General features: G+C 43.2%; 2 protein-coding genes across 2 annotated transcripts; one reads left to right on the plus strand and one right to left on the minus strand.

Annotated features, from left to right (window-relative positions):
- Nucleotides 1-1284: 1284 nt before the first annotated feature.
- LOC109866324 (heterogeneous nuclear ribonucleoprotein U-like) lies at nt 1285-19133 on the plus strand. The gene is made up of 14 exons (XM_020454947.2): nt 1285-1934; nt 2899-3013; nt 5182-5261; nt 5503-5642; nt 6100-6199; nt 6474-6586; nt 8299-8562; nt 8783-8902; nt 12363-12491; nt 12769-12937; nt 13364-13642; nt 14639-15051; nt 15293-15556; nt 16765-19133. Exons 1-14 carry the CDS (start codon nt 1478-1480, stop codon nt 16813-16815), a joined length of 2694 nt encoding a protein of 897 aa, XP_020310536.1. The 5' UTR covers nt 1285-1477; the 3' UTR covers nt 16816-19133.
- Nucleotides 19134-20613: 1480 nt separating this feature from the next.
- Nucleotides 20614-22411, minus strand: LOC109866242 (left-right determination factor 2-like). Its single transcript, XM_020454793.2, has 4 exons — nt 22096-22411; nt 21606-21852; nt 21244-21483; nt 20614-21108 (listed from the first exon to the last, which is right to left on the minus strand). The coding sequence occupies exons 1-4, from the start codon at nt 22364-22366 to the stop codon at nt 20784-20786; spliced, it is 1083 nt and encodes a 360-aa protein (XP_020310382.1). The 5' UTR covers nt 22367-22411; the 3' UTR covers nt 20614-20783.
- Nucleotides 22412-27330: the final 4919 nt, after the last annotated feature.

The following is a 27330-nucleotide window of genomic DNA, read 5'->3' on the forward strand; positions in this document are numbered from 1 at the left end:
CATGAAGAGGGCACGACAAAACCTATTCCCCCTCTGGAGACGGAAAATATTTAGTATGGGTCCTCAGATCCTCAAAAGGTTCTACAGCAGCACCATCGAGAGCATCCTGACAGGTTGCATCACTGCCTGGTATGGCAACTGCTCGGCCTCCGACTGCAAGGCACTACAGAGGATAGTGCATACGGCCCAGTACATCACTGGGCCGTATGCCAGTATCATACCACCCTGCACACCACTGCTGGCTTGCTTCTGAAGCTAAGCAGGGTTGGTCCTGGTCAGTTCCTGGATGGGAGACCAGATGCTGCTGGAAGTGGTGTTGGAGGGCCAGTAGGAGACACTCTTTCCTCTGGTCTAAAAAATATCCCAATGCCCCAGGGCAGTGATTGGGGACACTGCCCTGTGTAGGGTGTTGTCTTTCGGGTGGGACGTTAAACGGGTGTCCTGACTCTGAGGTCATTAAAGAAATCATGGCACTTATCGTAGGGGTGTTAACCTCTGTGTCCTGGCTAAATTCCCAATCTGGCCCTCAAACCATCATGGTCACCAAATAATCCCCAGTTTACAATTGGCTCATTAATCCCCTGTAACTATTCCCCAGGTCGTTGCTGCAAATGAGAACGTGTTCTCAGTCAACTTACCTGGTAAAATAACAGAAAAATAAATAAAACTGGGGCCAAGCTTCCTGCCATCCAAGACCTCTTTACCAGCTGGTGTCAAAGACTCCAGCCACCCTAGTCATAGGGGTAGGGTTAAATGTGGAAGTCACATTTCACATGAAGGCATTCAGTTGTACAACTGTCTTGGTATCCCTCTTTCCCTTTCTACCCCCAAGCCATAAGACCCCTGAACATGTAATCAAATGGCTACCCAGACTATTTGCATTGCCCCCCCCTTCTTACGCTGCTGCTACTCTATTATTATCTATGCATAGTCACTTTAATTATTATACCTACATGTACATATTACCTCAATTACCTAGATTAACCGGTGCCCCCACACATTGACTATATACCGGTACCCTGAATATAGCCTCACTATTGTTATTTTACTGCTGCTCTTTAATAATTTGTCACTTTATTTATTTTTTTGTGTATTTTTCTTAAAACTGCATTGTTGGTTTTAAGGGCTTGTAAGTAAGAATTTCACTGTAAGGTTTCTACACCTGTTGTATTCGGCGCATGTGACAAATCAAATTAGATTTTATATTTCTTAGTCCTTTGAGCTGCTCTATCAGTTATTACGGTAATCCACGCCCATGTCCTTCCCCAACACTTGAATACGGGAGGGGTCTGGTACCACCATTTGCGCCGACAAGCCCTTCTGCCATTGAAAAGTGCTAGTAACGCTACTGCCATTTGGCGCAGTTAAATATAGCTAGCAGCTACATCAATTTGCATAGCGTGGCGTCCTTACAGAATTTCCCATATTTGTCATTTTAAATCGTGTTTCAGTTTAGTATTTTTATACAGATATAAAAATGAGTTCAATTAACGTAAAAAAACTGAAAGTTAACGAGTTGAAGGACGAGCTGAAAAAGCGTCAGCTGTCGGACAAGGGGCTGAAGGCCGAGTTGATGGACCGGCTGCAGGCCGCGCTTGACGAAGAGGCCCTGGCTGGAGATGATCCCATTGGGCTGGAGGCCGCGGAGGGAGGCAGCTCTGGGGCCGCTGATGATCAAGAGGACATGGGGGAAGACGAAGAAGACGACGAGGATCCGGTCGAAGAAAGCATGGAGGCCAACGAGGAGGAGGAGAATGGAAACGGAGAGGGAGACCCCGCCGTAGAATGCGAGGAGAACGCGGCTCAGGAGGACGACGAAATGGGCGAGGTGGAAGATGAAGACATGGATCCAATGTTGAAGGAAGGTGTGGACGACATGGAGAAAATAACGTTAGACGCAGAGGATGGTGAGCCTGGAGATCAGCCAGCAGAGGGTGAGTCGCTGGTTCCATTTGAAAATCCCTGGACTGGTTGTCACATGTTTCTTGCTATACGGGGTGTTTTCGTGAAGCCGGATTGATGTATATTGATTAGATAGGCTAGTGTAGCTAGCAAATTGGGGTAATATTGTTTAACTTGGTCCTAACGTACTGCATGGAGACTACCATTGGACTCACGCTTGATGTAATTTTAGCCGAATGGGTGGTTAGCATAGCTAACATAGTTAGCATTCTTTTGTGTAGTTGCTAACTAAAATAGCTAGCTCGCGATTCTAGTGGACGGTGGACAATATTCTGCAGGCGCTGGTGGGCTCGTGGTTCTAAATGGTAAACTATATGACTCGGAGTATCCTAAATTCCTATACAAACGGTTTCTCAAACTGGTTCTAGAAACGTAGCTAAAGGCAAGTATTTGAAAACAGTAGTTGGCTAGTTATCTGATTTAGATAACACTAGCTGGCTAAGATTTTGAATGAACGAGCAAGAAGTGGCTAACTAGCTTTTAAGCTAACTAGCTAGTTAGTCGCGAATGCTATTGTGGGGGAAGGGGGTCAATCAAAAATAGTCTGCAGTTGTTTTTTTTGTCTGACTTGTCGCAGTATGCTATTGTATTGACCGCAACATCTGAGACGGGTGGACAATGGTCTATTTCCCTGATCTTTTTAAATTAATAGTAACTCTAACCGTAGCTGGGTTATTGTACCCATTTTACTGTGTTTAACGTTACATCTCCTTACATATGTCCTCCAATTGTTGGCCGGCTACAATGTAACCAACCTTACTCCCTGGTCAAAGCAGCCTTAGCCTTCTACTGTCTTCCATCACATTCAATGAAAGTAATGAGGTCCTAATGGACTAGTAGTTAGTCATCTGTGTGGGCTAACCCTACCACAGTCACAGTGCGACCTATCCTTTCAATAAAGGAGCACCTCATTATATTTTTCTTTTATTTCCAAAGGGGATGCGGACAAAGACACGAATGCTGATCAGAAGAATAAGAAGGGTGTTAAGAGACGCCGGGAGGAACATGGAAGGGGCTACTTTGAATTTATTGAAGAGAACAAATACAGCTGGTAAGGATGGGAGACAAAATGGCCTTTGGTATGTCTGAAGCGCCATCACAGCTATGTGAACTGTATTGGCTTTAAGCGCCAATGCATTAACTAGCGACAAAACCCTCACTTAACTAACTTTTGTCAACATTACTTAAGATTCATACATGTTTGAATTGAGGGTCATCCCTGGCTTTTAAATGAACCTTACCATTTAACCCATGCAGTGACCACATGCACCCCTAAATGGACTGCATAATATAGCAAGAGGGATGAACAGTAATGTTCTATTGTTCCCCATTCGGTCTCTTTGTGCAGGAAGGTTTACTGTGTACACTGACAAGGTGACGCAACACTGCTAAAAAAGAAATGCATGAGAGAGTAGTGGGGGGGGGGGGGGGGTTGCGTACGGGTACAAGGATGTAGAACTTTTTCCTGGACGCTCGAGTTGCAGATTGGTACTCTCCACGGACTGCTCATTGTACCTGCTCGCATAGTACTTGTCTTTTCTGATTGTCTCTCTCCACTTTGTCATTTTATTCAGTGTGGTTGATGTTTTTTTTTACAGGAATGCTTTCTCGCCGTACAGTCACACTGTGCATCATGGGCTGGTTTCCAGGGTACTTCAAAGTACTTCAAATGGAGATTCCCATTGAGCTTTTTAGTCCAAGACTAGGCTTGATCTGTCTGGGAAACCGCCTCCATGTTTATCTGGGACTATATTTTATTTTCATTAACCAAGTGGACTGTTATCTTGGCATCAAGATGTCACTCTAGCCCAGGTTTCTTCAACCCGGTTCCTGGAGAGCTATCCTCCTGTAGGTTTTCATTTTAACCCCAGTTGTAACTATCCTGGTTCAGTTTATCAACCAGCTAATTATTAGAATCAGGTGCGGTAGATAAGGGTTGTACTGCATTTACAGGACAGTAGCTCTCCGGGAACAGGGTTGAGAGAACCTGCTCTGACTGGTGTAAACTAAGAAACCATTGACTGTGCAGCAGAGGCCTTAGTAGCTGTTGGCTAAATCAATCATGGAATCTCCATCGCACCACCCTGGATAACCTCTGGCAAGACTATATGATCCTTGGTCTGAGTGCAGTCTGACTAATGTGTAGATGCAATTAGTGGTTCCCTGGCTACATATATAGTCAGGTCTAGTGTGGAGAGAAAAATGTAAACAAATTTACCCACTCACTACTGTCAGTCGCTCTGGGTAAGAGTGTCAGCTAAATGGTTAAAATACAAATGACCACTTCATTTACATTTTAATCTAAGTACAGTGCATTTGAGGACAGAGTAAAATTACCAACCCAGACAGTGTTGGTACAAATGTGAATTGACCCCCCCCACGTGACTATCTCTTGTTCTAATTGGTGCAGAGACTCACATTTTCTATCAATGCTACATTATGGTGTTTCTCTTCCTGTGCCCGGGGCAGTGTTTAATCCTGAGGCAGTGTTTAATCCTGCAAAGGCTTCCGTCTACATTCTGTGGACAGACATTTATCCTCGTGTTGTAATCCTCACAAGTGTAAATATTTGTAGGCTAGTTTTATAAACAACTCTTCCCCCTGGGAAACGGCTTGATTCTCTTTCTGAATTCCTTCAAGTTAAGTCAGTGTAGCACAATATTCAGCTTGTTATCACTATAGTCCCTAGAGTACAGTTTAAGCCCATCTAGGTTATGTGGAACTAGCTTGTTTGCCTCTGTTCCATGACCATGGGGCTGCAGCTTTCACCTTTAGTGAGAGCAGCGCCACACAGTTAAATACACCCAGCATCCTTTTATCCTTCTTGACCCTACCAGGAATCTCCACAGCCATACACACAGTTTCTGCACACAAGAAGGCCTATTGGCTATTAAGGCTTTTTATAATAAGAAATATAGCCCCTAGGACTAGTTAAAATATATATATATTTATTTAATAATAATTCTCCATCTCTTTGAGGCATCAGTGGACCACTGCAGGTATGTATTTGTCTTGTCGTGATTTCTTTAAAATACACCGGACCCCAGAAGCTTAAATGTTGGAGTTCTATTTCCGCCCATATTCTTCTTGACTATTTCCATCGATGCCCTCTTCAGAGGTCATCCCAACCGGATGGCCACCCTGGTAGGGCATTCTGGTTCCGTGCGACAGGGTTCTAATTCTCTGACATTGTTACTGACTGGCTTTGTTCTCTTTCAGGTCTAGTCTCAAGTCTCCACTGCCACCCCTGGAAGAGGAAGATGAAGAGTTTGACGATACAACAGTCTGTCTGGACAACTGTGAGTGATGTTTGGTGTATAGCGTGGCCGACAGTGCTGGGTTTATTTAATCACTCTACAAACGCCTGCTCAGAAGCCATAGCTCCACCTCGCTGTCTGTTTGCCATGTCGTTCAATATTCTCACATCTCTTCTAGTGTATAGGAAACGGCTTAAAGACCCATGTGTGACGGGACACACTATATGGCATGTCAGGGAACTGAGAAGATAACTGAATAATTGATGCGTTTGTTTGTCATCAGATAACTGCGACCTGCACTTCAAGGTGTCCCGCGACCGGTACAGCGCGTCCTCTCTCACCATGGAGAGCTTTGCCTACCTTTGGTCTGGGGGCAGGGCCTCGTACGGCCTGACCCAGGGAAAGGCCTGTTACGAGATGAAGGTAAGGAGAAACACTGCTTCTCTTGTCTAGCCCAGTTGTCATTTCATTAGTAATTGTGAATTCGTAATGTTTTGACCTCAGAAACCCATAATCATTTTTCTCCATTTTATAATATAAATGCACCATCAGATTTTATCACCTAGTTGTGCCCTCAAATTGCTATTTATTTATTTCAGCTTTATTTAACCAGGTAGGCCATTTGACGACAAGTTGTCATTTCCAACTGTAACCTGGCCAAGATAAAGCAAAGCAGTGCGACAAAAACAACACTTACACATAAACAAACGTACAGTCAATAACACAATAGAAAAATCAATGTACATTGTGTGCAAATGTAGGGAGGTAAGAAAATAAATAGGCCATAAAGGCAAAATAATCACTATTTAGCATTAACGTAATTTTTTATTTATTTGTAAGCCATCATACTAACATTACCAATGTATTATTGTGGTTATAGTTAACTGAGAAGATTCCAGTGAAGCACATCTTCAGTAAGAACATGGAGGTCCATGAGGTCCAGGTTGGATGGTCCATGGCTACTGGCAGTCTGCTCCTCGGTCAGTATTTTCATTCTATAGGTTTTTTTTCTCTAAAATTAGAATGGTTCTTATGGGGTGTTGGCGCTCTCTAAAGGCTGTTAGGAAGCATGACATGTAACTTGAAATGAAATAGCCGGTTTCAGTTGTAGTTTGCAAGGTGACTATGAAATGAGTGCAGAAACACTGGAATCCAGAAATAATTTCATGATACATTTCTAATTCTCTACTTTTAGTTCCCTGAACCAGTCAACTGTGTATCATGTCTGATGTGAGTTGTATTGTGTCATTGCAGGTGAGGAGGAGCATTCTTATGCCTACTCTGGCAAAGGCAAGAAGACTACCAACTGTGTGACTGAAGATTTTGGAGAGACTTACGATGAGAACGACGTCATCTGCTGCCTCATCGTAAGTAACCAGCCTCCATTTATTTGTAATAGTTGCCATAATGTAAATGGACAGGCCAATTTTAAAATTAATTCAGACTTTCTGTGATGTCAAGAATTCCTCATCAATGAGGCAAACACACACAAACTATTTATTTATATGAAATGTGATTTGTCTGCCACACCCTCTGTTCATAAAGTAAAACATTTCCACCTAAACCGGTTTGATGACTTCCTTGTTGGTACCAAACATTTTGACCTGTCAATGTTCCATTGAAACTACAAGCTTAAAAAATATATATGTATTTTGAGAGATTATATATAATCACACTCAAAATGAAAGTGGAAAACCACACTACAGGCTGATCCAACTTTGATGTAACTTCCTTAAAACAAGTCAATGAGGCTCAGTAGTGTGTGTGGCCTCCATGTGCCTGTATAACCTACCTACAACGCCTGGGCATGCTCCTGATGAGGTGGCGGATGGTCTCCTGAGGGATCTCCTCCCAGACCTGGACTAAAGCATCCGCCAACTCCTGGACAGTCTAGTGCAACGTGGCGTTGGTGGGTGGAGCGAGACATGATGTCCCAGATGTTCTCAATTGGATTCCGGTCTGGGGAACGGGCGGGCCAGTCCATAGCATCAATGCCTTCCTCTTGCAGGAACTGCTGACACACTCCAGCCACATGAGGTCTAGCATTAGGAGGAACCCAGGGCCAACCGCACCAGCATATAGTCTCACAAGGGTTCTGAGGATCTCATCTCGGTACCTAATGGCAGTCAGGCTACCTCTGGCGAGCACATGGAGGGCTGTGCGGCCACCCCACACCATGACTGACCCGCCGCGAAACCGGGCATGCTGGAGGATGTTGCAGGCAGCAGAACGTTCTCCACGGCGTCTCCAGACTGTCACGTCTGTCACATGTGCTCAGTGTGAACCTGCTTTCATCTGTGAAGAGCACAGGGCGCCAGTGGCGAATTTGCCAATCTTGGTGTTCTCTGGCAAATGCCAAATGTCCTGCACGGTGTTGGGCTGTAAGCACAACCCCCACCTGTGGACGTCGGGCCCTCTTACCACCCTCATGGAGTCTGTTTCTGACCGTTTGAGCAGACACATGCACATTTGTGGCCTGCTGGAGGTCATTTTGCAGGGCTCTGGCAGTGCTCCTCCTTACACAAAGGCGGAGGTAGCGGTCCTGCTGCTGGGTTGTTGCCCTCCTACGGTCTCCTTCACGTCTCCTGATGTACTGGCCTGTCTCCTGGTAGCGCCTCTATGCTCTGGACACTACGCTGACAGACACAGCAAACATTCTTGCCACAGCTCGCATTGATGTGTCATCCTGGATGAGCTGCACTACCTGAGCCACTTGTGTGGGTTGTAGACTCCGTCTCATGCTACCACTAGAGTGAAAGCTCCGCCAGCATTCAAAAGTGACCAAAACATCAGCCAGGAAGCATAGGAACTGAGAAGTGGTCTGTGGTCACCACCTGCAGAACCACTCCTTTATTGGGGGTGTCTTGCTAATTGCCTATAGTTTCCACCCGTTGTCTATTCCATTTGCACAACAGCATGTGAAATGTATTGTCAATCAGTGTTGCTTCCTAAGTGGACAGTTTGATTTCACAGAAGTGTGATTGACTTGGAGTTACATTGTGTTGTTTAAGTGTTCCCTTTATTTTTTTGAGAGATTTATATATATATATATATTTTTTTTCTTTTTTTTCTATTGCAGAACTTTGAGGGCGAGGAGGTGGAGATTTCCTTTTCTAAGAATGGTAAGGAGCCAGTTGTGGCCTTCCACGTCAGTAAGGAGTCCCTGGCAGGGAGAGCTCTCTTCCCCCATGTCATCTGCCACAACTGTTCTGTGGAGTTCAACTTTGGCCAGATGGAAACACCCTACTTCCCCCAGCCAGAGGGCTACACCTTCCTGCAGCAGGTCGCCATGGACGACCGTGTCCGCGGACCCAAGGGACCCAACACCAAGAAGGAGTGTGAGGTAACTATGGGAACCCATAACGTCACTGGCAGTGACTTGTTTGACACGAAGGCCTCCCTAGCAATGGGATCTATCCTTGGGTTCAACCAATATTTCAGAATAAACGTCTAGCAAAACAAATACACAAAGTAAAACATTTGGGCTCCTTTTTCTCACTTGTATGTTCATAACTCCTTCTACCATCGTTACTGATCTGTTGTGTATATGTGTGTTATTTTAGGTGATTGCTATGGTAGGCCTGCCCGGCTCAGGAAAGACCACCTGGGTGAACAAGCACATCCAGGAGAACCCTGGGAAATATTACATCCTGGGCAGCGACACCATCGTGGAGAAGATGATGGTCAGTGTTGTTCTGACTCATGGTGTTTGGAGCCTCCAGTATTTTAGAATGTGTTCTCTCTGTACTGTTCTGAGAATGGGTTCTAGTTGTCTGTCAATTTAGTTTGTGAAATTAACTTCCAGTCCGATCCAATGTTCCCTAAAAACCATGTACCGTAATTGCTGGACTATTAAGCGCACCTGAATATAAACCGCACCCACTGAATTGTTCAAAAATATGTATTTTGTACATAAATAAGCCGCACATGTCTATAAGCCGCAGGTGCCTACCGGTACATTGAAACAAATGAACTTTACACAGCCTTTAAACGAAACACGGCTTGTAACACAAATTAAAACAGTAGCCTACCAAGAAAGTCATTGGTCACTATCTTCTTCCTCCTGTGCACTGAAACCACTGAAGTCATCTCCTTCGGTGTCGGAGTTGAATAGCCTCAGAATTGCATAATCCGATGTTGGATCGTTTTCATTGTCGCTCTTGTCACTTTCATCCGGAGGCAAATACCCCGCTGAGCTCATGCTGCCCCTTCAACACGCAGCAGTCCAGCCTTTTGAAACCCGTTGATGATAGTGGATTGTTTGACACGCTGTCAGGACCCACTGGCAGACTTGACCATAAGATGCTCTTTGCCTGCGGCCCGTTTTAGTGAAGGATTTCTCCCCACTTGTCATCCAAGCCTCCCCCTGAACAAGGAGCGCCACCTTAAATGCACGATTTACACTGATGTCGAGTGGCTGCAAATACTTTGGGCCATCTGCTTTTCTTCCCTCTGAAAGCTTTTGTTGTCTTTTTTGCACTGAGTCAGTTCCTCACGCTGCTGTTTCCAACGTCTTATCATCGACTCATTAAGGCCAAGCTCCCGTGCAGCAGCTCTATTTCCTTTTCCAACAGCCAGATCGTTCGCCTTCAAAGCTGAAAGCTGCATCATATGCATTTCTCCGTGTCTTTGCCATGATGAGGGTGACAAAATTACTACTGTAATCAGAATGATAAAGTTTGAGCGCGCTCGATTTACGTCACATTATGTGACTGTGCTCAGTTTTGGCGGCATCAATCTTGTGAAAGCGGGAAAAATCCATAAATTAGCCGCGTCATTGTATAAACCGCGAGGTTCAAAGTGTGGGAATAAAGTAGCGGCTTATAGTCCGGAAATTGCGGTAGGCACTGAACAAATTTCAGGTCTGAGCGCATACTTGAATGTTGTGAAAATTCTTTGCAACTTCCAGGGCACGTTTACTGTGATCACTGAGGCTGTACCTGCTTTACGTTAGTTTCAGACAGTGGTCAAGTAGGCTACTATAGCTATTTCATTATAATGTAGACCAGAGTGGCCAACCATCAAAAACGATGGAGAAAATGCATCCATAACATTTTAACATGGAAATAACTGTTCAATCATTCAGCCTACATTAACCTGTTTATCCACTTGTATATCAGACAAGGTGACAATGTTTGATGCAAGAAACCACTTTACAAATAAAATGCATTATTAATCCCATACCATTAATACAGAATCAGACAAATGATGCTACCCTCTGCCTATTGGATACATAGATTATTCAAACCTGTCTCAAAATACAACACTGCCCTTTAACCTCTCTGAACTACCGATACCGGATCCGGGAGCGTGACTACACCCTCAGGCTCATTACCATAACGCAACGTTAACGATTTCTAAAAATCGCAAATGAAATGAAATAAATATGCCTGCTCTCAAGCTTAGCCTTTTCTTAACAACACTGTCATCTCAGATTTTCAAAATATGCTTTTGAACCATAGAAAATCAATAATTTGTGTAAGAGTGTTGATGGCTAGCTTAGCATTTAGCGTAGCATTTAGCACATAACATTTTCACAAAAACCAGCAAAGGATTCAAATAAAATAATTTACCTTTGAAGAACTTCAGATGTTTCAATGAGGAGACTCTCAGTTACATAGCAGATGTCCAGTTTTTCCTGAAAGATTCTTTGTGTAGGACAAATCGCTCCGTTTTGTTACTACACATTTGGCTACCGAAACGAACCAAAAATTCAGTCACCAAAATTCAGTCACCAAAACGTCGAACTTTTTTCCGAATTAACTCCATAATATCGACCGAAACATGGCAAACGTTGTTTGAATCAATCCTCAAGGTGTTTTTCCACATATCTCTTCATTGATATGCCGTTCGTGGAAGCATGGTTTTTCTCAGAATCCCATGGAAAAATACCAGCAGCTGAGTTTTGCGCACCAATTTCCACGCAGGACACCGTGCGGACACTTGGAAAATGTAGTCTCTTATGGTCAATCTTCCAATGATATGCCTGCAAATACGTCACAATGCTCCAGACCCCTTGGGGAAACGATAGAAAGGGTCGCATTCACAGCCATATAAGGAGATGATGCAAATCGGAGCCTGAGAAATCCTGTTCATTTCCTGGTTGCAGAAACATCTTGGTTTCGCCTGTAGCATGAGTTCTGGGGCACTCACAGTGAAAATCTTTGCAGTTCTGGAAACGTCAGTGTCTTCTTTCCAAAGCTATCAATTCCATGCATAGTCGAGCATCTTTTTGTGACAAAATATTGCGCTTAAAACGGGAACGTCTTTTTATCCAAAAATGAAATAGCGCCCCCCTAAGCTTAAGAGGTTTTAAGACAAAGACTTGTACATGTTTTGTTCTCTTCAAATGAAATATATTTATAAAGCCCTTCTTACATCAGCTGATATATCAAAGTGTTGTACAGAAACCCAGCCTAAAACCCCAAACAGCCAGCAATGCAGGTGTAGAAGCACGTAGGGCGCAATCCCTCCACCATTGCTGACTACAAATGATCTATAACTGGGCTAATAACTCACTAACTAGCTAACGATGTGAACAAAATGTTCATACGTGACTACATGCAGCTCTCACTTTGATCTCAAAACAAGTGCATCTACTCACGACCACTCATGCTGTAAATGCATTCCAGCTCAAAGTGAGTGGCACAGATCCATATATGGCAATGGTCTATTTGCATATAGGCCTACTGCAGCTATGATTTGTTATGCTGCACTGGTTTGTGTAGAGTACGGTTTGATTCGTGCATGTCAATACAATAGAATCCTACTCCGATGCGTTCTGCCTACAACAGTTTTGCATACCAAGTCTTGCAAAGTTAATTTTGTTTCGGGATGTTGCTTTGAAAGTGACTCTTGCATTGATTTGAACACAATACCCAAAGTAAAGGGATAGGTTGATAGTTTTAACTAAGGGGGAGAACACTGAACTTCAATAAAATTTCTAATCTCGTGCTTCTCTGTGTGGGCTGATATTTCTTCTGCGTGGCAGTCCTGGGGGAGCTGTGTGCAGCTTAGAGGGAACATTGGTCCGATCCTAATGGTTGTATAAGCAGTCCCTGGTCATTTGGCACGGTAGGCCTATAATCTGTCCTATGTCTATGTGGTATCTTGTGGCACAGCTATTCATTTTTCTCTGTGTAGATTGGAAGCTTGAAGCGTCAGGCGAAGGACACAACTAAGCTCACGGCCATTTCCCAGCGTGCTCCTCTCTTCCTGGGCAAGTTCATTGAGATCGCTGCTCGCAAGAAGAGGAACTATATCCTGGACCATGTAAGTCTTCATATTCTATACAATCACAGCCAATGATTTCATACACGTTAAACTGACCTTTTTAGTCTGTTTTATTGTGAAAAAAGTATTAATCTTTGAATATACATGGAACAAACGGTATACTGTACGTCATGATATAGGGTAGAAAGGCTTGTATGAGATACAGTCTAGCACTGGCCTATATAAAGTGCCAACAAAGCAGCCCAAATCTTTTTTATTTCTACTCCCACAATCGGTCAACATTATTAGTAATTTCCCCCATCCTTCCTCTCCCCAGACCAACCTGTCTGCCCCAGGCCAGAAGAGGAAGATGTGTCTGTTTGCTGGGTACCAGCGGAAGGCTGTGGTGGTCTGCCCCTCAGATGACGACTACAAGGAGAGGGCCCAGAAGAAGGCAGAGAGCGACGGCAAAGACGTCCCCGAGCACGCTCTCCTCAAAATGAAAGGTAACGACGTGAGCTACTATACTAATAAGTGTTAAAGGTAGACTGGCCTCCTGTGCTAAAAAGCTAGCTATTGTTATCACTAATCCAGAAGCCTTCAGAAAGTTGTAGTAATACGGTAAGGACACGTACACTGATTTTAACCTCCCAAAAAATAAGCATGGCTAGCCCCTCGACGCTTTGCCCAGTCGTAGCTGTCTGTGTCACAAGTGGCCACATCAGGGGGGCAGAGTGACCCTCTCCTAAACTCTGTCAGGGGCACTAGCCCTGCCTCTGGACCTGGTGGGAAGAACACAGCGCTTTCCATGATCCTTCATCACTTCAAATCTATTTTATTTTGTTATGGTGGACATCATAAGCAATTATTCATACACTAGTCTTTCATTGGGGCTGTTACTTGGCCATCGTTTAATGGCTCTTCTCGTGTAGGATTCTTCACCCTGCCAGAGGAGGGCGACAGCTTCGCTGAGGTGAGCTACGCTGAGCTGCAGAAGGAGGAGTCCTCCAAGCTAGTGGAGCAATACAAGGAGGAGAGCAAGGCGGCCCTGCCGGCTGAGAAGAAGCCCAACCAGGGGGCCTTGACCCCCAATAGAGGAGGTGTTGTCCGGGGTGGAGGCAGAGGCAAGAACCAGTTCAACCGCGGAGGAGGACCTGGCCAGAGAGGAGTTGTACGAGGAGGCTTTCAGCAGAGGGGCAACTTCAGAGGAGGTGGGTTGTTGGCCATATTGGTCAGATTAGGGATTTGCATGGCACGTTTTGGTCCAGTTTTAGCCTCTCAACCAATTGCTAAAATGTTCCTTGTTTTGTGTGCACTTATCTCAAATCAAATCAAATTTATTTATATAGCCCTTCGTACATCAGCTGATATCTCAAAGTGCTGTACAGAAACCCAGCCTAAAACCCCAAACAGCAAGCAATGCAGGTGGAGAAGCACGGTGGCTAGGAAAAACTCCCTAAAAAGGCCAATACCTAGGAAGAAACCTAGAGAGGAACCAGGCTATGTGGGGTGGCCAGTCCTCTTCTGGCTGTGCCGGGTGGAGATTATAACAGAACATGGTCAAGATGTTCAATGTTCATAAATGACCAGCATGGTCGAATAATAATAAGGCAGAACAGTTGAAACTAGAGCAGCAGCACAGTCAGGTGGAAGTTGAAACTGGAGCAGCAGCATGGCCAGGTAGACTGGGGACAGCAAGGAGTCATCATGTCAGGTAGTCCTGGGGCATGGTCCTAGGGCTTAGGTCAGTTGAAACTGGAACAGCAGCATGGCCAGGTGGACTGGGGACAGCAAGGAGTCATCATGTCAGGTAGTCCTGGGGCATGGTCCTAGGGCTCAGGTCCTCCGAGAGAGAGAAAGAAAGAGAGGAGGAGAGAATTAGAGAACGCACACTTAGATTCACACAGGACACCGAATAGGACAGGAGAAGTACTCCAGATATAACAAACTGACCCCAGCCCCCCGACATATAAACTACTGCAGCATAAATACTGGAGGCTGAGACAGGAGGGGTCAGGAGACACTGATAGACTGATAGACTGATAGACTGATAGAACTGGACAGGTGAAGTCCAATCAAACCACTTTTTCCAATCAAAGGCCTCTGCCCTTACACTTTTAATTATTGAGTAGTAGAGATGGCTTCCTAATCATTAAAGATGCACCGCCGGTCTAATGTGTGTGTCCAACATGTCTGCCCCCACCCAGCTCCAGGTCCTCGTGGTGGGTTCACTCGCCCCCCTCGAGGCTTCATGCCCCCTCCTGCCTTCAGGGGTGGATTCGCCAACAGGGGCGGCGGCCTCATGGCCCCCCAGCGTGGGGCCCCAAGAGGGGGACCAATTAGGGGCAACATGGGCTACAGAGGTGGAGCCATGAACAGGGGCGGTCCACCAATGAACAGAGGTGGAGCCAACATGATCCGGGGAGGTGGAGCCAACATGATCCGGGGAGGTGGAGCCAACATGATCCGGGTGGGTGGAGCCAACATGAGCCGGGGAGGTGGAGCCAACATGAGCCGGGGGGGTGGAGCCAACATGAGCCGGGGGGGTGGAGCCAACATGAGCCGGGGAGGTGGAGCCAACATGAGCCGGGGCGGAGGAAACCGGGTCAACTTTAACCAGGTGGGTTGGGTTTATGCGATGGAGAAATACACGTTGGTCCTGCTTTATTTGAATATTCCCCTATAGAGGGTGTGCAGATGCTCAAACTATCAACTGCAACTTGTTGATATTAGCAACTTGCTAGGATTAGGGTTGGTGGATAGTTGAACATTTCTAAACCATCTTTAGGAGACTATCCAAATAGTGTTAGAAAAGGTTAATGTTACCATAGTGAATTGAATAGGGTGTGTTCCCTCCCCAGGGGTTCCAGCCCAGAGGAGGCAGCAGCCGTGGAAACTTCGGCAATAAGAGCAGCGGATTTGGTGATGGCAGGAATGCTGGAGGTCGTGGTGGCGGATTTGGGGACAGTAGAAACTCTGGAGGACGTGGCGGGGGATTTGGGGACAACAGGAACGCTGGAGGACGTGGCAGGGGATTTGTGGACAGCAGGAATGCTGGAGGACGTGGCGGCTTTGGATTCGGCATGGACAAGGCTCAGGCCTTCAACCAGAGCTGGCAGCAAGGGGTGAGTTTCTGTTTGATGTCGAAGGGCAAATCCTAACTTGTTAGCCTTGTACTACAATTCATACCACTGACTTTGCTGGTAACTGCTTTGAGGGAAAATGTACATGTGGTTCTCACCTAGTTACACAAAAAAAAAAGAATGTGGACATGTGCTTGTTGAACATCTCATTCCAAGTTCATGGGCAGTAATATTGAGCTGGTCTCCCCTTTGCCGCTATAACAGCCTCCCCTCTTCTGGGAAGGCTTTCCACTAGATGTTGGAACATTGCTGCGGGTCCTTGCTTCCATTCAGCCACGAGCGTTAGTGAGGTCGGGGACTAATGTTGGACGATTAGGCCTAGCTCGCAGTGGGCATTCCAATTAATCCTAAAGGTTTCCGAGAGGATTGAGGTCTGGGCTCTGCGCAGGCCCTCAAGTTCTTCTACACTGATCTTGACAAACCATTTCTGTATGGACCTCGCTTTGTGCATGGAGGCATTGTCATGCTGAAGCAGGAAATGGCCTTAGCCAAACTGTTGCCACAAACTCAGGGGCCTAGCCCGAACCCTAAAAAACGTCCCCAGAACATTCCTCATCCACCAAACTTTACAGTTGGCACTATACTTTCGGGCAGGTAGTGTATTCCTAGCATCCGCCAAACCCAGACTGCTAGATGGTGACGCTTGATTCATCACTCCAGAGAATGCGTTTCCACTGCTCCAGAGTCCAATGGCTTTACACCACTCCAGCTGACGCTTGGCATTGCACATGCACTTAGGCTTGTGTGTGGCACCTCGGCCATGGAAACCCATTTCATGAAGCTCCTGACAAACAGTTCTTGTGCTGACGTTGCTTCCGGAGGCAGTTTTGGAACTTGGTGATGAGTGTTTCAATCGAGGAGCATGTTTGGCCTACCACTTCGCTGCTGAGCCGTTGTTGCTCCTAGATGTTTCCGCTTCACAATAACAGCACTCAGTTGACTGGGGCGGCTCTAACAGGGCAGAAATTTGCCGAACTGACTAGTTGGAAAGGTGGCATCCTATGACTGTGCCACATTGACAGTCACTGAGCTCTCAGTAAGGTATGCTCGATTTTATACACCTGTCATCAATGGGTGTGGCTGAAATAGCCAAATCCACTCATTTGAAGGCTGTCCACATACTTTGTGTGTATATATATATTTGTTTCTTATTTCTGTCTGCGTCTAACTCCCTGTATCTCTGTCCCCAGTTATGGAACCAGAAGCCATGGAGACAGCAGTATCAGCCAGGATACTATTAAAGACTTTCTGATCAAAAGGACTGGTGGAAAATAATGGGAACTCACCACGAGCCACAGACGTCCGTCTCTCCCACCACCTGTTTTTTTTCTAGAACCAACTTTTAAATTAAAAACAAAAAATACGACAAGACTATGGAGCAACATTCCACATGAGGAAAGGAGTCTCTTTGAAGCTTTATGGGTTTTTTCATTTGATTTTGTACATTTTATGATATTTTTCCAAATTTTAAAGAAATCCCATGCTTTTAAAAAATCCCATGTTTGAGAAATATACCACAACATTTTTGCTCTGCTTCAGTGAAATGTTTGAAAGATTTTCATGGTTGTGCTTTTCTTTTTTCTTTTTTTTACTAAATGTAAATATTGTTTGTTGTATAAGGAGTGAGAACACTTACTAACTGAAAGGAACCATCTTTTGAGGCATGGTAGCAATATTATTGTTAGTGATTGTATATGTAGTCCGTAAGCAACAAACAGTTATTTTGCGTCAAACGCCATTATTAGATTTGTCTATTGTTATTTTTCATTATAACGTCAAGCATGTAATCTAAACTCCATAGATCTACAATAAACAACATATTTGCTTTTTTACAAACTTCTATGGCTTATGACTTTTAATTGAGTTCAAAGGTTACCTAAAGTACCTTTTGAATGGGCAATGGCCTGGTTTGCTACTTCAAACAACAAGGACATCCGCCCTCATCTCACCACAGTTGGCGCTTCACATTATGCTACCTATTGATGTAATTCATCCATCATTGATGCACAACTAGCTTTTCTTTTCATCTTCAATGATATAGTTTATTCTTATTGAGAATCTTTTGCAAGAGCGACTAGGGGTGTATTCCCTAGGGAGCAAGTTAAACGGGGAGGGAGCTTTTGGAACCGGAGTTCCTCCAATAGAAACTAGTTTTTCCTTGCAAACGTTTTCAGTTTTTGATGACACTCCTGTTCATCTGGATGCATTGTACTTTAAATAACTATTTGAGCAAAGTCATTTCTATAGGACAGTTTCCGTAGGATATTGGAAGCCATTTTAGCACTACATTATGCCTTTGATATTGTCATTTTGTGATTTGTATATGTCTTGATATTTAGGGCACATTACTGATTGTGGAACCTGACGAGGCTTGCTTCTCAGGTGTAGATTGAAGTGTGCTTATATTTAATTTTTCCATATGTTTATTTGGTTTTGGCATTTTTATAACCTGGTTAAGCTTTGATTGCTGCGTTTGTAAATAAGACTACACATTAGGCTAGTCCTACATGACCAAACAAACCATTTTCCCATTGTTTAATGTTCTGTGCTATTTGAACCTAGCCTGATTGCCAGTCTGTGCTATCATGCCAACTCCTTGTCACTCATTGTCAATGGGAGATGGCAAGAGCACAAACATCTGGGACCAGGCTAATTTAAACCACTATTTAATGGAAGAGTATATAAATTACGTGGCTGGTTTAGCACATGTTCAACACACGGTTGTATTGAAAATGGGTGGTGGTAAAAACTACAGCAGTTTGCATTTACACCAGCAAATAAAGGGCTACGTCATGTCAGTGTACACCCACCACCCTCACTGATACTAGATGTGAACGACACTGAAACATTCAAAACTCTCCTTCTGTAGTGTGTGTGTGTAATGGAGGTTCCAGAGACCTGAAGACTTGCGTTAACTCCCGAATGCTACAGCGTTGGCTTAAGATCAGTGGGCTAACCGTCTTGTCACACAGACGATCCAGGTTCAAACCAAGTCAGTCATATGGTTAAGTTGTGTGAACCCTCTGATCAAATGAATTGGTGGCGGTGTAGCTGGACAATGGCAGCTCTTACATTTAACCTCATGCAGCTCAGGCCGAGTAGCCTACCAGCAGTGTTAAAGTGATGTGTGTTCCACTATAACATTGTGTTTCTAGATCACTGAAAACAATTGTATTGCGAGTCCATTTTGTGATTGTTTCATTAGCTTATTTAACATTTTAGCAACATGGTGTACTGTATATAGTTGACCACCTTTTTTCTTCTCTATCATTCCAAATTGTATGGATGACCATGAACTGATTTCCGTTATGCTTCGTGATAAAGCAAGTGAAAAATAACTCGACCAAACAGATACATTTTTCATTAAAGTCATTTGTTTCAGCAATGTGTATTACTTAACTGAGTACTATTCAATGTAATATTCTCATTAAGCTGTAGGTAACTTTTGGCTTATCTCCCTGCTCTCCCTGATCTCTCTTTTTATTGAAAAAATGTTTTGATATTTTGTGTTTCAGTTATGTTTTTCAAGTATTTTTGTCAATAAAGTGAATGACGCTGATGAAATTGATTTTTTTTTATTATACAAAATAGAGCTTCTCCCTCAATCTCCAAGGGGAGGTTTCCTGGACACAGTTAATCCTAGGACTGGCCTAAAAATATTCATTTAGAATCTCCATTAAAAGTACTTTTTAGTCCAAGATCAGGCTTAATCTGTGTCTGAGAAACCTGCCCTTAAGGTTAACTTTATATCTGAACGTGATGTAAAAGGAAACCTAGCTGCCTATTGCTGCTGAATCTAACATTTCAGAAGTCTGGATGACACCAGCTGCTTTTCCAAACCAGGAGCACACAACAGGGTGCCTGGGATTGTCTCTTGGTATTGACTTTGAGATGTGTACCCAGACTGCCCTCAGCTCTAAAGCCTTATGTACCCCATTAAAATGACAAGACCCCCCTCGCAGGCTGCAAATTGAGCCTTGATATTGTCTATAGAGTTCTCTTCACAGGACTATGTCTGAGGCCTATTTATCTGCTAAACCAGATGTAAACATGGAGCTGTAAATATGCGCTCTGAGATTTTGTGACAGTGTATTGGAAGCAAACAGCCAGCACACTCAGTCAGGAAGCCGATGCTCAACAAATCTGTTTAACCATGCCAGCGCATACCTAATGCTCCTTCACTGAAAGAAGTTATTAGTCATTAGATCTGTTATTGACTTAGTACCAACTAAATACAGTGCTAAATAGGGAGATAAGGTGTAGGCTTAGCTGGAGACATGTTGGCTGGAGACATGTTGACATGTTTGTGTGATGGGTGTAAGGATGCCGTGATGGCTATAGCCTGACATAGTGTGATGGGTGTAAGGATGCCTTGATGGCTATAGCCTGACATAGTGTGGTGGGTTTAAGGATGCCTTGATGGCTATAGCCTGACATAGTGTGGTGGGTTTAAGGATGCCTTGATGGCTATAGCCTGACATAGTGTGGTGGGTGTAAGAATGCCTTGATGGCTATAGCCTGACATAGTGTGGTGGGTTTAAGGATGCCTTGATGGCTATAGCCTGACATAGTGTGATGGGTGTAAGGATGCCTTGAGGTCTGTAGCCTGACAGTGTGATGGGTGTAAGGATGCCTTGATGGCTATAGCCTGACATAGTGTGATGGGTGTAAGGATGCCTTGAGGTCTGTAGCCTGACATAGTGTGGTGGGTGTAAGAATGCCTTGATGGCTATAGCCTGACATAGTGTGATGGGTGTAAGGATGCCTTGAGGTCTGTAGCCTGACAGTGTGATGGGTGTAAGGATGCCTTGATGGCTATAGCCTGACATAGTGTGGTGGGTGTAAGGATGCCTTGAGGTCTGTAGCCTGACAGTGTGGTTTTCCCAATAATGCCTTGTGGAAAATAATAAAATCAGACTTCTTCATAAAAAAAAGAAGTATATTTAATTCTGAAATCATCCATAGTATTTACAGCTTAAAAATATAACATTTGAGACAAAATCAGACCGTTTTTTCTGAGTAATACAGTATACAACTCTTAAAGTCTAAATTATGAATGAATTATTTACAAAAAATAATACAAAGTGCTTGTGAATAGAATTTGTCTCAAGAGATCTGTCATGCTCCCTCTTATTATATTCCCACTTTCAATAGAAAAGTACTTGGGAGTTAATTTGGAGGTGCCCTGCCCAGTCTACAACGCCTGACTTCAAACTATGGAGATGTTGTCCATGGTGCAGGCACACGACTCCACGATCATGTTGGGGAACTCGGCCACTTCTATCTCCGTGTAGTCGCCCTTCTTGACCAGGTACATCATCGGCAGCGGGGCGCTCTCCGCGATGGTACACTTCCGCTCCCCGTATCCGTAGTTTCGCTTGGGCTGCTTGCACCCTCCAGCGCATCGGTAGGCCTGGTAGCCCGCTGGTTCGATTATCCAATACTGGGTCCACGTGAGCGCGCGGAAATTGATGAAGTATTTTTCTCTGCAGCACGTGTCCTTATCTGGATTGATTTCACAGTCACCTCGAGACCTAAGCAGAAAATGAATAGGGAGTCGTTAGTTAACTTGCACTAATTGATGCGTAAAGGTAGGGTAATTGTTACTGGACCAACTTAACAATATTTAAAACAAATATTTTGAATCTGTATAACAAAGCGCGCCTTACCCAAACTCTTCGAGATTGAGTGTGTAGAGGATCAGCTCAGGTTTTCCCAGGGTGTTTTCCGTCTGGTCCTGGGTGGTAAAGTGGACACTCTTGGCCATTTCTGCCGCGTAGCTGCCAGGTCTCTCGCCCTCGATCCACACCTCTAGGTTCATAGGTGTTTTCTGCTGCGTCTTTGACCAATAGTGCACACCCTGTGTGACATCAAAGCTTATCCAGCCAGTCTCATGGATGGGGATCAACCTACAGGAAATAAATGGTTGATTAAAAACTTTGCACATAGGTTCTACATTATAAGAACAAAGAACAACACATTGCCTAAAGGAAATGATCTGGACATGAAATGGCTTTGCGTAAAATCTTACCGTGAGTCCACCAGAGATGTTGTGTTGGAGCCGTTCTCCAGCATCTCTACCCAGTAGATGGAGACTCTGGCGTTGTTAACCGGACGGTGGTTCCTCCTCTCGGGCATGGATCGCTTGTGAGGAGGGGCTTTCTTGTACAGTTTCAGTTCGGCCATGGTCACCTCGCTATTATGGGGGATGCGGGTGTCCATGTCAAAGACCATCCGTTGCCGAGTGGTGTCCGAGTACACAAACTCCCCATAGATGTCTAATAGAACAGAACATAGAAAGTATTAAGTATTGAGTCTAAAATTCTCACTAACATGCATGGGTTGAAACTATGAGTGATAACAAAACGCGAGTACCCAAAACAGTCATTAGTGCACCTGTGCCAAACTCGGTCTGCAACAAGTATGTATAACATCCAAGCAATATATTGCTATTTTTATATATAAATATATAAATCAGATATATTTATGTCTCAAGCAGGCCTACTAGAAAATGATCTTACCTGCATTTCCTGGGATTCCCCTCAGAATCCCCGCCAAGCTTGGCAGAGACCTGCGCCGCCTTTCGTGGTGCAGCTTCAGCATTGACAGGTATTTATTCTTAATGTGCGCAGGCATTACAAGATTCTCCAAATCCCTTTTGTAAATTTTCGGAACTTCATCCAGTCCTAGTTTTTGAAGCAGGGTATCCTTCATGTCCTTGTGCGTGAAAGCTTTGGACACGGTGAATAAAGCCGCAGCACACAAAACGCAGGCACGGAGAAAATCCATCATAAATCTTCCCAACGGGTGTCTTGTCCAGCAAGGAGAAGACAACTACAGTAGCAGAGAAGCTCAGAGCGAGAAAGTGGTCCCCTGACATCAGGGGGCCCTTATAAACACCTGGCCCTCCCAGTCAGCCATTCGCATATTGAGAATGAGGGGGTTGGGCAGGGGGAACGATAGACTATCTCAACAAAAGTGTGACATTAAAAACAACGTCCCCATCAGGACATCAGAAGTGCCATACTTTAAACGGCAACTAATTCACCAGATTATATTGTATCAGTATAATTTATAGATTCATTTAAACACCTTTCCTCTAAAATCGTAAAGGGATTTTATACAATTTATATCCTTCAATTTTATACAAAGCATTTGTAAAATTCAGTCTCCTCCATATCATTGAGAAGTCTAGTGATGTTTGTGGCAAAAAAAAGAATAAGTTGCAGTAAGAAAACTCCTAAACACAGCATAATTATTGGGTTGTTATGGGTTGAGAATATTGAATTGATCCAGAGGCATACATGTAGTAGCCTATTTGTAGTATAGTTCTAAGTAATGTTAGTTTGCAGGATGAGATGATTACAAATTGGTTGGTATTAAATGTTCCTATATGTTAAAATCATCCCAAAGGATGGACACTTGATTGATCAAATATTTTGATCAATACTTAAGTACATTTAATATATAATATATATTTATTTATAACAAATGCCTTCCCATGGACTATTCTTCTTGTTGTCTACATCTGGACAGGTGTTCCAGACAGACCCTGCCCATGTGAACCTGTGCTGTACCCTACACACCTACACAGCCTACACACCCTGATGTGTACATTCCACTGGACAATATAAAGCAAGCCCAGTCTGGCAACTGTCTGTCAGTGTTTATTTCTGTCTGTCTAGCAGCCATTTTAGTTGATCAGGGGCACCATGTATGGCCCATCACTTGTGTGGGGAGGAGGGGCCAAGGGGATTAGATGTTTATTCCAAACCCATCACCCCTTCTGCCCCTCGGACAGATTAAAATGATTAGCCAAACAGACAGTTAATCCAAGGGCCGGAGTGAGGATGTGGATTGGGAGGCTCTTCACATGTTGATGATTATCTTATTCCACTGCAGGATTTGCCTTGCCTATTTTGTCACACAAACATAAGAAGAGGGGCTGGTTTTCCTAGAGTGGGCCCTAGTCTGTGTTTGTGTATTGGGGCTTATTTGTTCAGAGATGTCAGACAGACTAAAGGAGGACACAGGAAGAGTAAATGACAGATGACTGTTAGCCGCATCTGAAGACCACACTCAATGCCCTCCTCTGGAACTACTGTTTTCAAGGCTGTTACAAAATGTTTATTCTAGTGAGCCATTTACCTTATGTTCATATTCTTATATTTTATTATTGTTGTTGCATTGTCGAGAAGGAACCTGCAGGTAAGCATTTCGTTGGATAATGTATACCATGTGTATCCTGTACAGTATATACGACTAATAAAAGCTTGAAACTTGTTTCCCATTTATTAGTTAAAGTGCCTGAAATGTATGGCTACATACATCCAGACCTGGGTCAAATAGACTTGTCAAATACCTAAACTATGCATGATTCATGTGCACCAAATTATATGACATCCATTTGACCCAAGTCTGCATACATCAATCACTACATCCTAAAGTCTACATAAACATGTGAAACAATTATTTGCATTTTAAGAAATATTCAAATCAATACTACTCATATACATTATAGGCTACAATAGTTTCCACACCAGTGAACATGTGATCCTTTCACTAACAAAGTAGTTTGTAATGTAAAGTTAGCATATGCAATACGATTGTCTGATGATTAGAAACACCACAGGAGACATGTGAATTCAGACCAGATGCATTGGGTCAGCCTATACATAGCCTATGGATCTCAGTGATCTCTTGAAAGCACAACACTTTCCCTTCCATTTGTACCCCTAATTTAGTAAATTAAAATACCTTGTGTGATATTTGTCAGTCTTTCCCCCTTCCCTTCTCAATCACAGACAAGACAGGACAGGGCAGGACAGGACAGGACAGGACAGCGTGCTGGTTCAAAGCACAGATGCATCTGATTCTCCCAATGTGCCATTCCTCTTCAATCAGAGGCCTGCCAGCTCCTACAATCAACAACAGAAGTGTTAGTTAACATCTCACATCTGCATTAGAAAAGCTGTCCAATTTATCTGTGATCCGCTTCCTTTTGTGAAACATAACCCCCCCTATGCATCTAAACATTACAAAATGGTATAATGATGCACATGACTGTAAAATCAAATATCCATTCTCCTTCCATGGTTTGAATTGATTATAGAGAAAGAGCTTAAAATTACATTTATCAAAATGTAAAGTGTATGAGTTTCTGTACATTTGCATGGACTTCACTTCAGCACAAAATCAGCAGGCCAGGCCTATTATTTTGAGCATCTCAAATGAGAGAATGAAGCTGTGTGTAAAAGTCAATATTGAAGTTGTAGCCCACATGATTTAAATGACATTACACTATTGTCACTAACTTCCTAATTATGCTACATCCTGCCTGATCTCAACATCAAATATTGAAGAAATGCAATGTTTGCACGTGAATTTCTCTACTTGTAGGCTAATTGCCCAGTGTTCAAGTGGCCAATGTTGGCCAATAATCCTGTGCAGGGACCAACAGACCAGGCTGGACAGTCAGTTGTATGGGCTATTTAATTGACAAGGCTATAGCCTAATTATATTTCATATTTTATCACTGTTAATAGGGTCTCCAAAGGAATATGACTACTTGGTTTTATCATAGTAGTTTATTTCTGTCTGTTCAGAGACTATTGGAGACTTACTATCTTGAAAAGGAATATTGTATCAAATTGCCTCTATGCCCTACCTAGGCTACAATAGTATACATCTATCTACTGTAGATGCTTAATTGACAGGTGAGATTTCATATTTGACATTGTTACGAAATGATTGACAAACATGATGTAAATCAACTAAAGTAACTTTTAATTACCTTCTGGATGATTATCAAATCTACAATCGGTATCTGTTTGCAACTAGTTTCGATTCAAAACATCAGTAAAAGGAGTCGATGAAGTTCCACGGCTCTCCAATCCTGTTCCTGGAGAGCTATCCTCCTATAGGTTTTCAATCCAATCCCAGTTGTAAACTAACTAACCTGGTTCAGTTTATCAACCAGCTATGTATTAGAATCTGGTGGGCTAGATTAGGGTTGGAGCGAAAACCTACAGGACGGTAGATCTCCGGGAACAGAGTTCGAGAGCCCTGCGGTAAACGAATGAACGAACGTAAGTAATATCCTTGAATCAAACCTACCGGTACAAGGCAACCATCCCCATCCAATAATTATCCAGAATTGATGGCTGTGAAGATTCGCCAGGGGGCGCGGTTGTTCCAAGATATGTCATCAGATCCAATTTACCACTTCCTTGGCTTAGTACTAACCTGTGTTGAAAATATAATAATAAAAATGTTTGCTTTAATATTTCAACATCGATACGCAAATTTAATGGCACAGAATATAACGCAATGGTTTTATACCTTCTCGATCATCATAGGGGTGGTAGAAGATTTTTTAACAAAATAAAAAATCGTTTTTGAACACTATTTCCAACTGTTAAACACATAACATGTTTGAACTATTGTCTTTGAAATGTAAATGCCTTTCATGTTGATAGCTCGGCAACACCATTTATGCTAGCAGTACTTTTATTTCTGATAATAAGCTGCAAGAATACAAACATTGGCTGATACGCTGGAAGATAATGCGGTGATAATTAATATTATTGTCAATCAATGAAGTCAATAGTTCACATATTTGACATCTGGTGAGGTCCATTGAACAATGAAAAACTATTAGATTATTCAAATTTTCCTGACTGGTAACTAAAGAAAAAAGCTAGCCATGTAAACTACTTTGTGATCTATCCCACAATTATTTAGTGTTTGTTGCTTGCTAATGCTGTGTTCACAACATCTTGTAATTTCATTTAAAAAAAAGTGAAAGCAGCTCTGGATATACATTTTAATGACCTCCATGTTTGATTGTATTGTCCAGTTCAAAACGTGATGCACCCAACTCGTATTTACTATTTCACAAATGGTAATTACTACCTTCCCACTTGGTTATGAATGCAGCATTACTCAATGCAATGTGCAGATACAAAAATAAATTGTGTTAAGCAATTAAAGGTCCTGTTCTCATTCTTAAATGTGCCATTCCATTCTATACCAATCAAATGAAATGCTGAATACACGCTGAATACAACAGGTAGACCTTACCGTGAAATGCTTATTTATGAGCCCTTAAATAAACTAAGTAAAAAAATCTATAAAAACTACACACAATAAAATTAAATGTCGGGGATGGCAGTGGGGGCGGCAATGGCAGTGGGGCAGCGAAGCAAAACCATCATGTATTTTGTGATAAAAGCACCACATTTGGCACAGAGGTAGATTCGTGGGTCCCGGCTAGAAGGGATCCAGCTTTTGTCAGATTTTACTTTTCGTAGCAGGTTAAGATAATTAACTTAGTAGGTTAGGATAATTAGGTTAAGGTTAGGAAAAGGGTTAGGGTTAGCTAAAATTAAGAAAAAAAACACCCCAAAATCTTTTTATGTAAATTTTACAAAAGCTGGATCCCTTCTAGCCATGTACCCTTAAAATATTTAGATATGGAGCCACCCCAGATTTGGTCCCTGGGGGCATGGCAGCCATTTTTCTAAATGGCTACCTAATGGTGTCACTATTTTGAAATTCAGAAGGATTGTTTTAAGATGAAGGCTACAAATTGGCTAAGAGTTAGATTTATGGCCCCTGAAAACATTTAGATTATGGAGCCAACCCAGATTTGGCCCCTGGGGGGTGTGGCAGCAATTTCTTTAAATAGCCACATAGGGCAACACTATTTTACAATTTAAAAGGACTATTTTGAGGTAAACACACCATATTTGGTA

This window comes from Oncorhynchus kisutch, linkage group LG21 (genome assembly GCF_002021735.2).
Source record: "Oncorhynchus kisutch isolate 150728-3 linkage group LG21, Okis_V2, whole genome shotgun sequence".
Taxonomy (NCBI): domain Eukaryota; kingdom Metazoa; phylum Chordata; class Actinopteri; order Salmoniformes; family Salmonidae; genus Oncorhynchus; species Oncorhynchus kisutch.

Bases quoted from the DNA above. Each gene is read 5' to 3' on its own strand.
- LOC109866324 (XM_020454947.2), top strand. From the start codon at position 1,478: ATGAGTTCAATTAACGTAAAAAAACTGAAAGTTAACGAGTTGAAGGAC. The intron at 8,563-8,782 runs GTAACTATGGGA...GTGTTATTTTAG, and splicing joins ACACCAAGAAGGAGTGTGAG to GTGATTGCTATGGTAGGCCT. The intron at 13,643-14,638 runs GTGGGTTGTTGG...GCCCCCACCCAG, and splicing joins GAGGGGCAACTTCAGAGGAG to CTCCAGGTCCTCGTGGTGGG.
- LOC109866242 (XM_020454793.2), bottom strand. From the start codon at position 22,366: ATGATGGATTTTCTCCGTGCCTGCGTTTTGTGTGCTGCGGCTTTATTC. The intron at 21,853-22,095 runs GTAAGATCATTT...CTGTTCTATTAG, and splicing joins GGGAATCCCAGGAAATGCAG to ACATCTATGGGGAGTTTGTG. The intron at 21,109-21,243 runs GTAAGGCGCGCT...TTTTCTGCTTAG, and splicing joins CTCAATCTCGAAGAGTTTGG to GTCTCGAGGTGACTGTGAAA.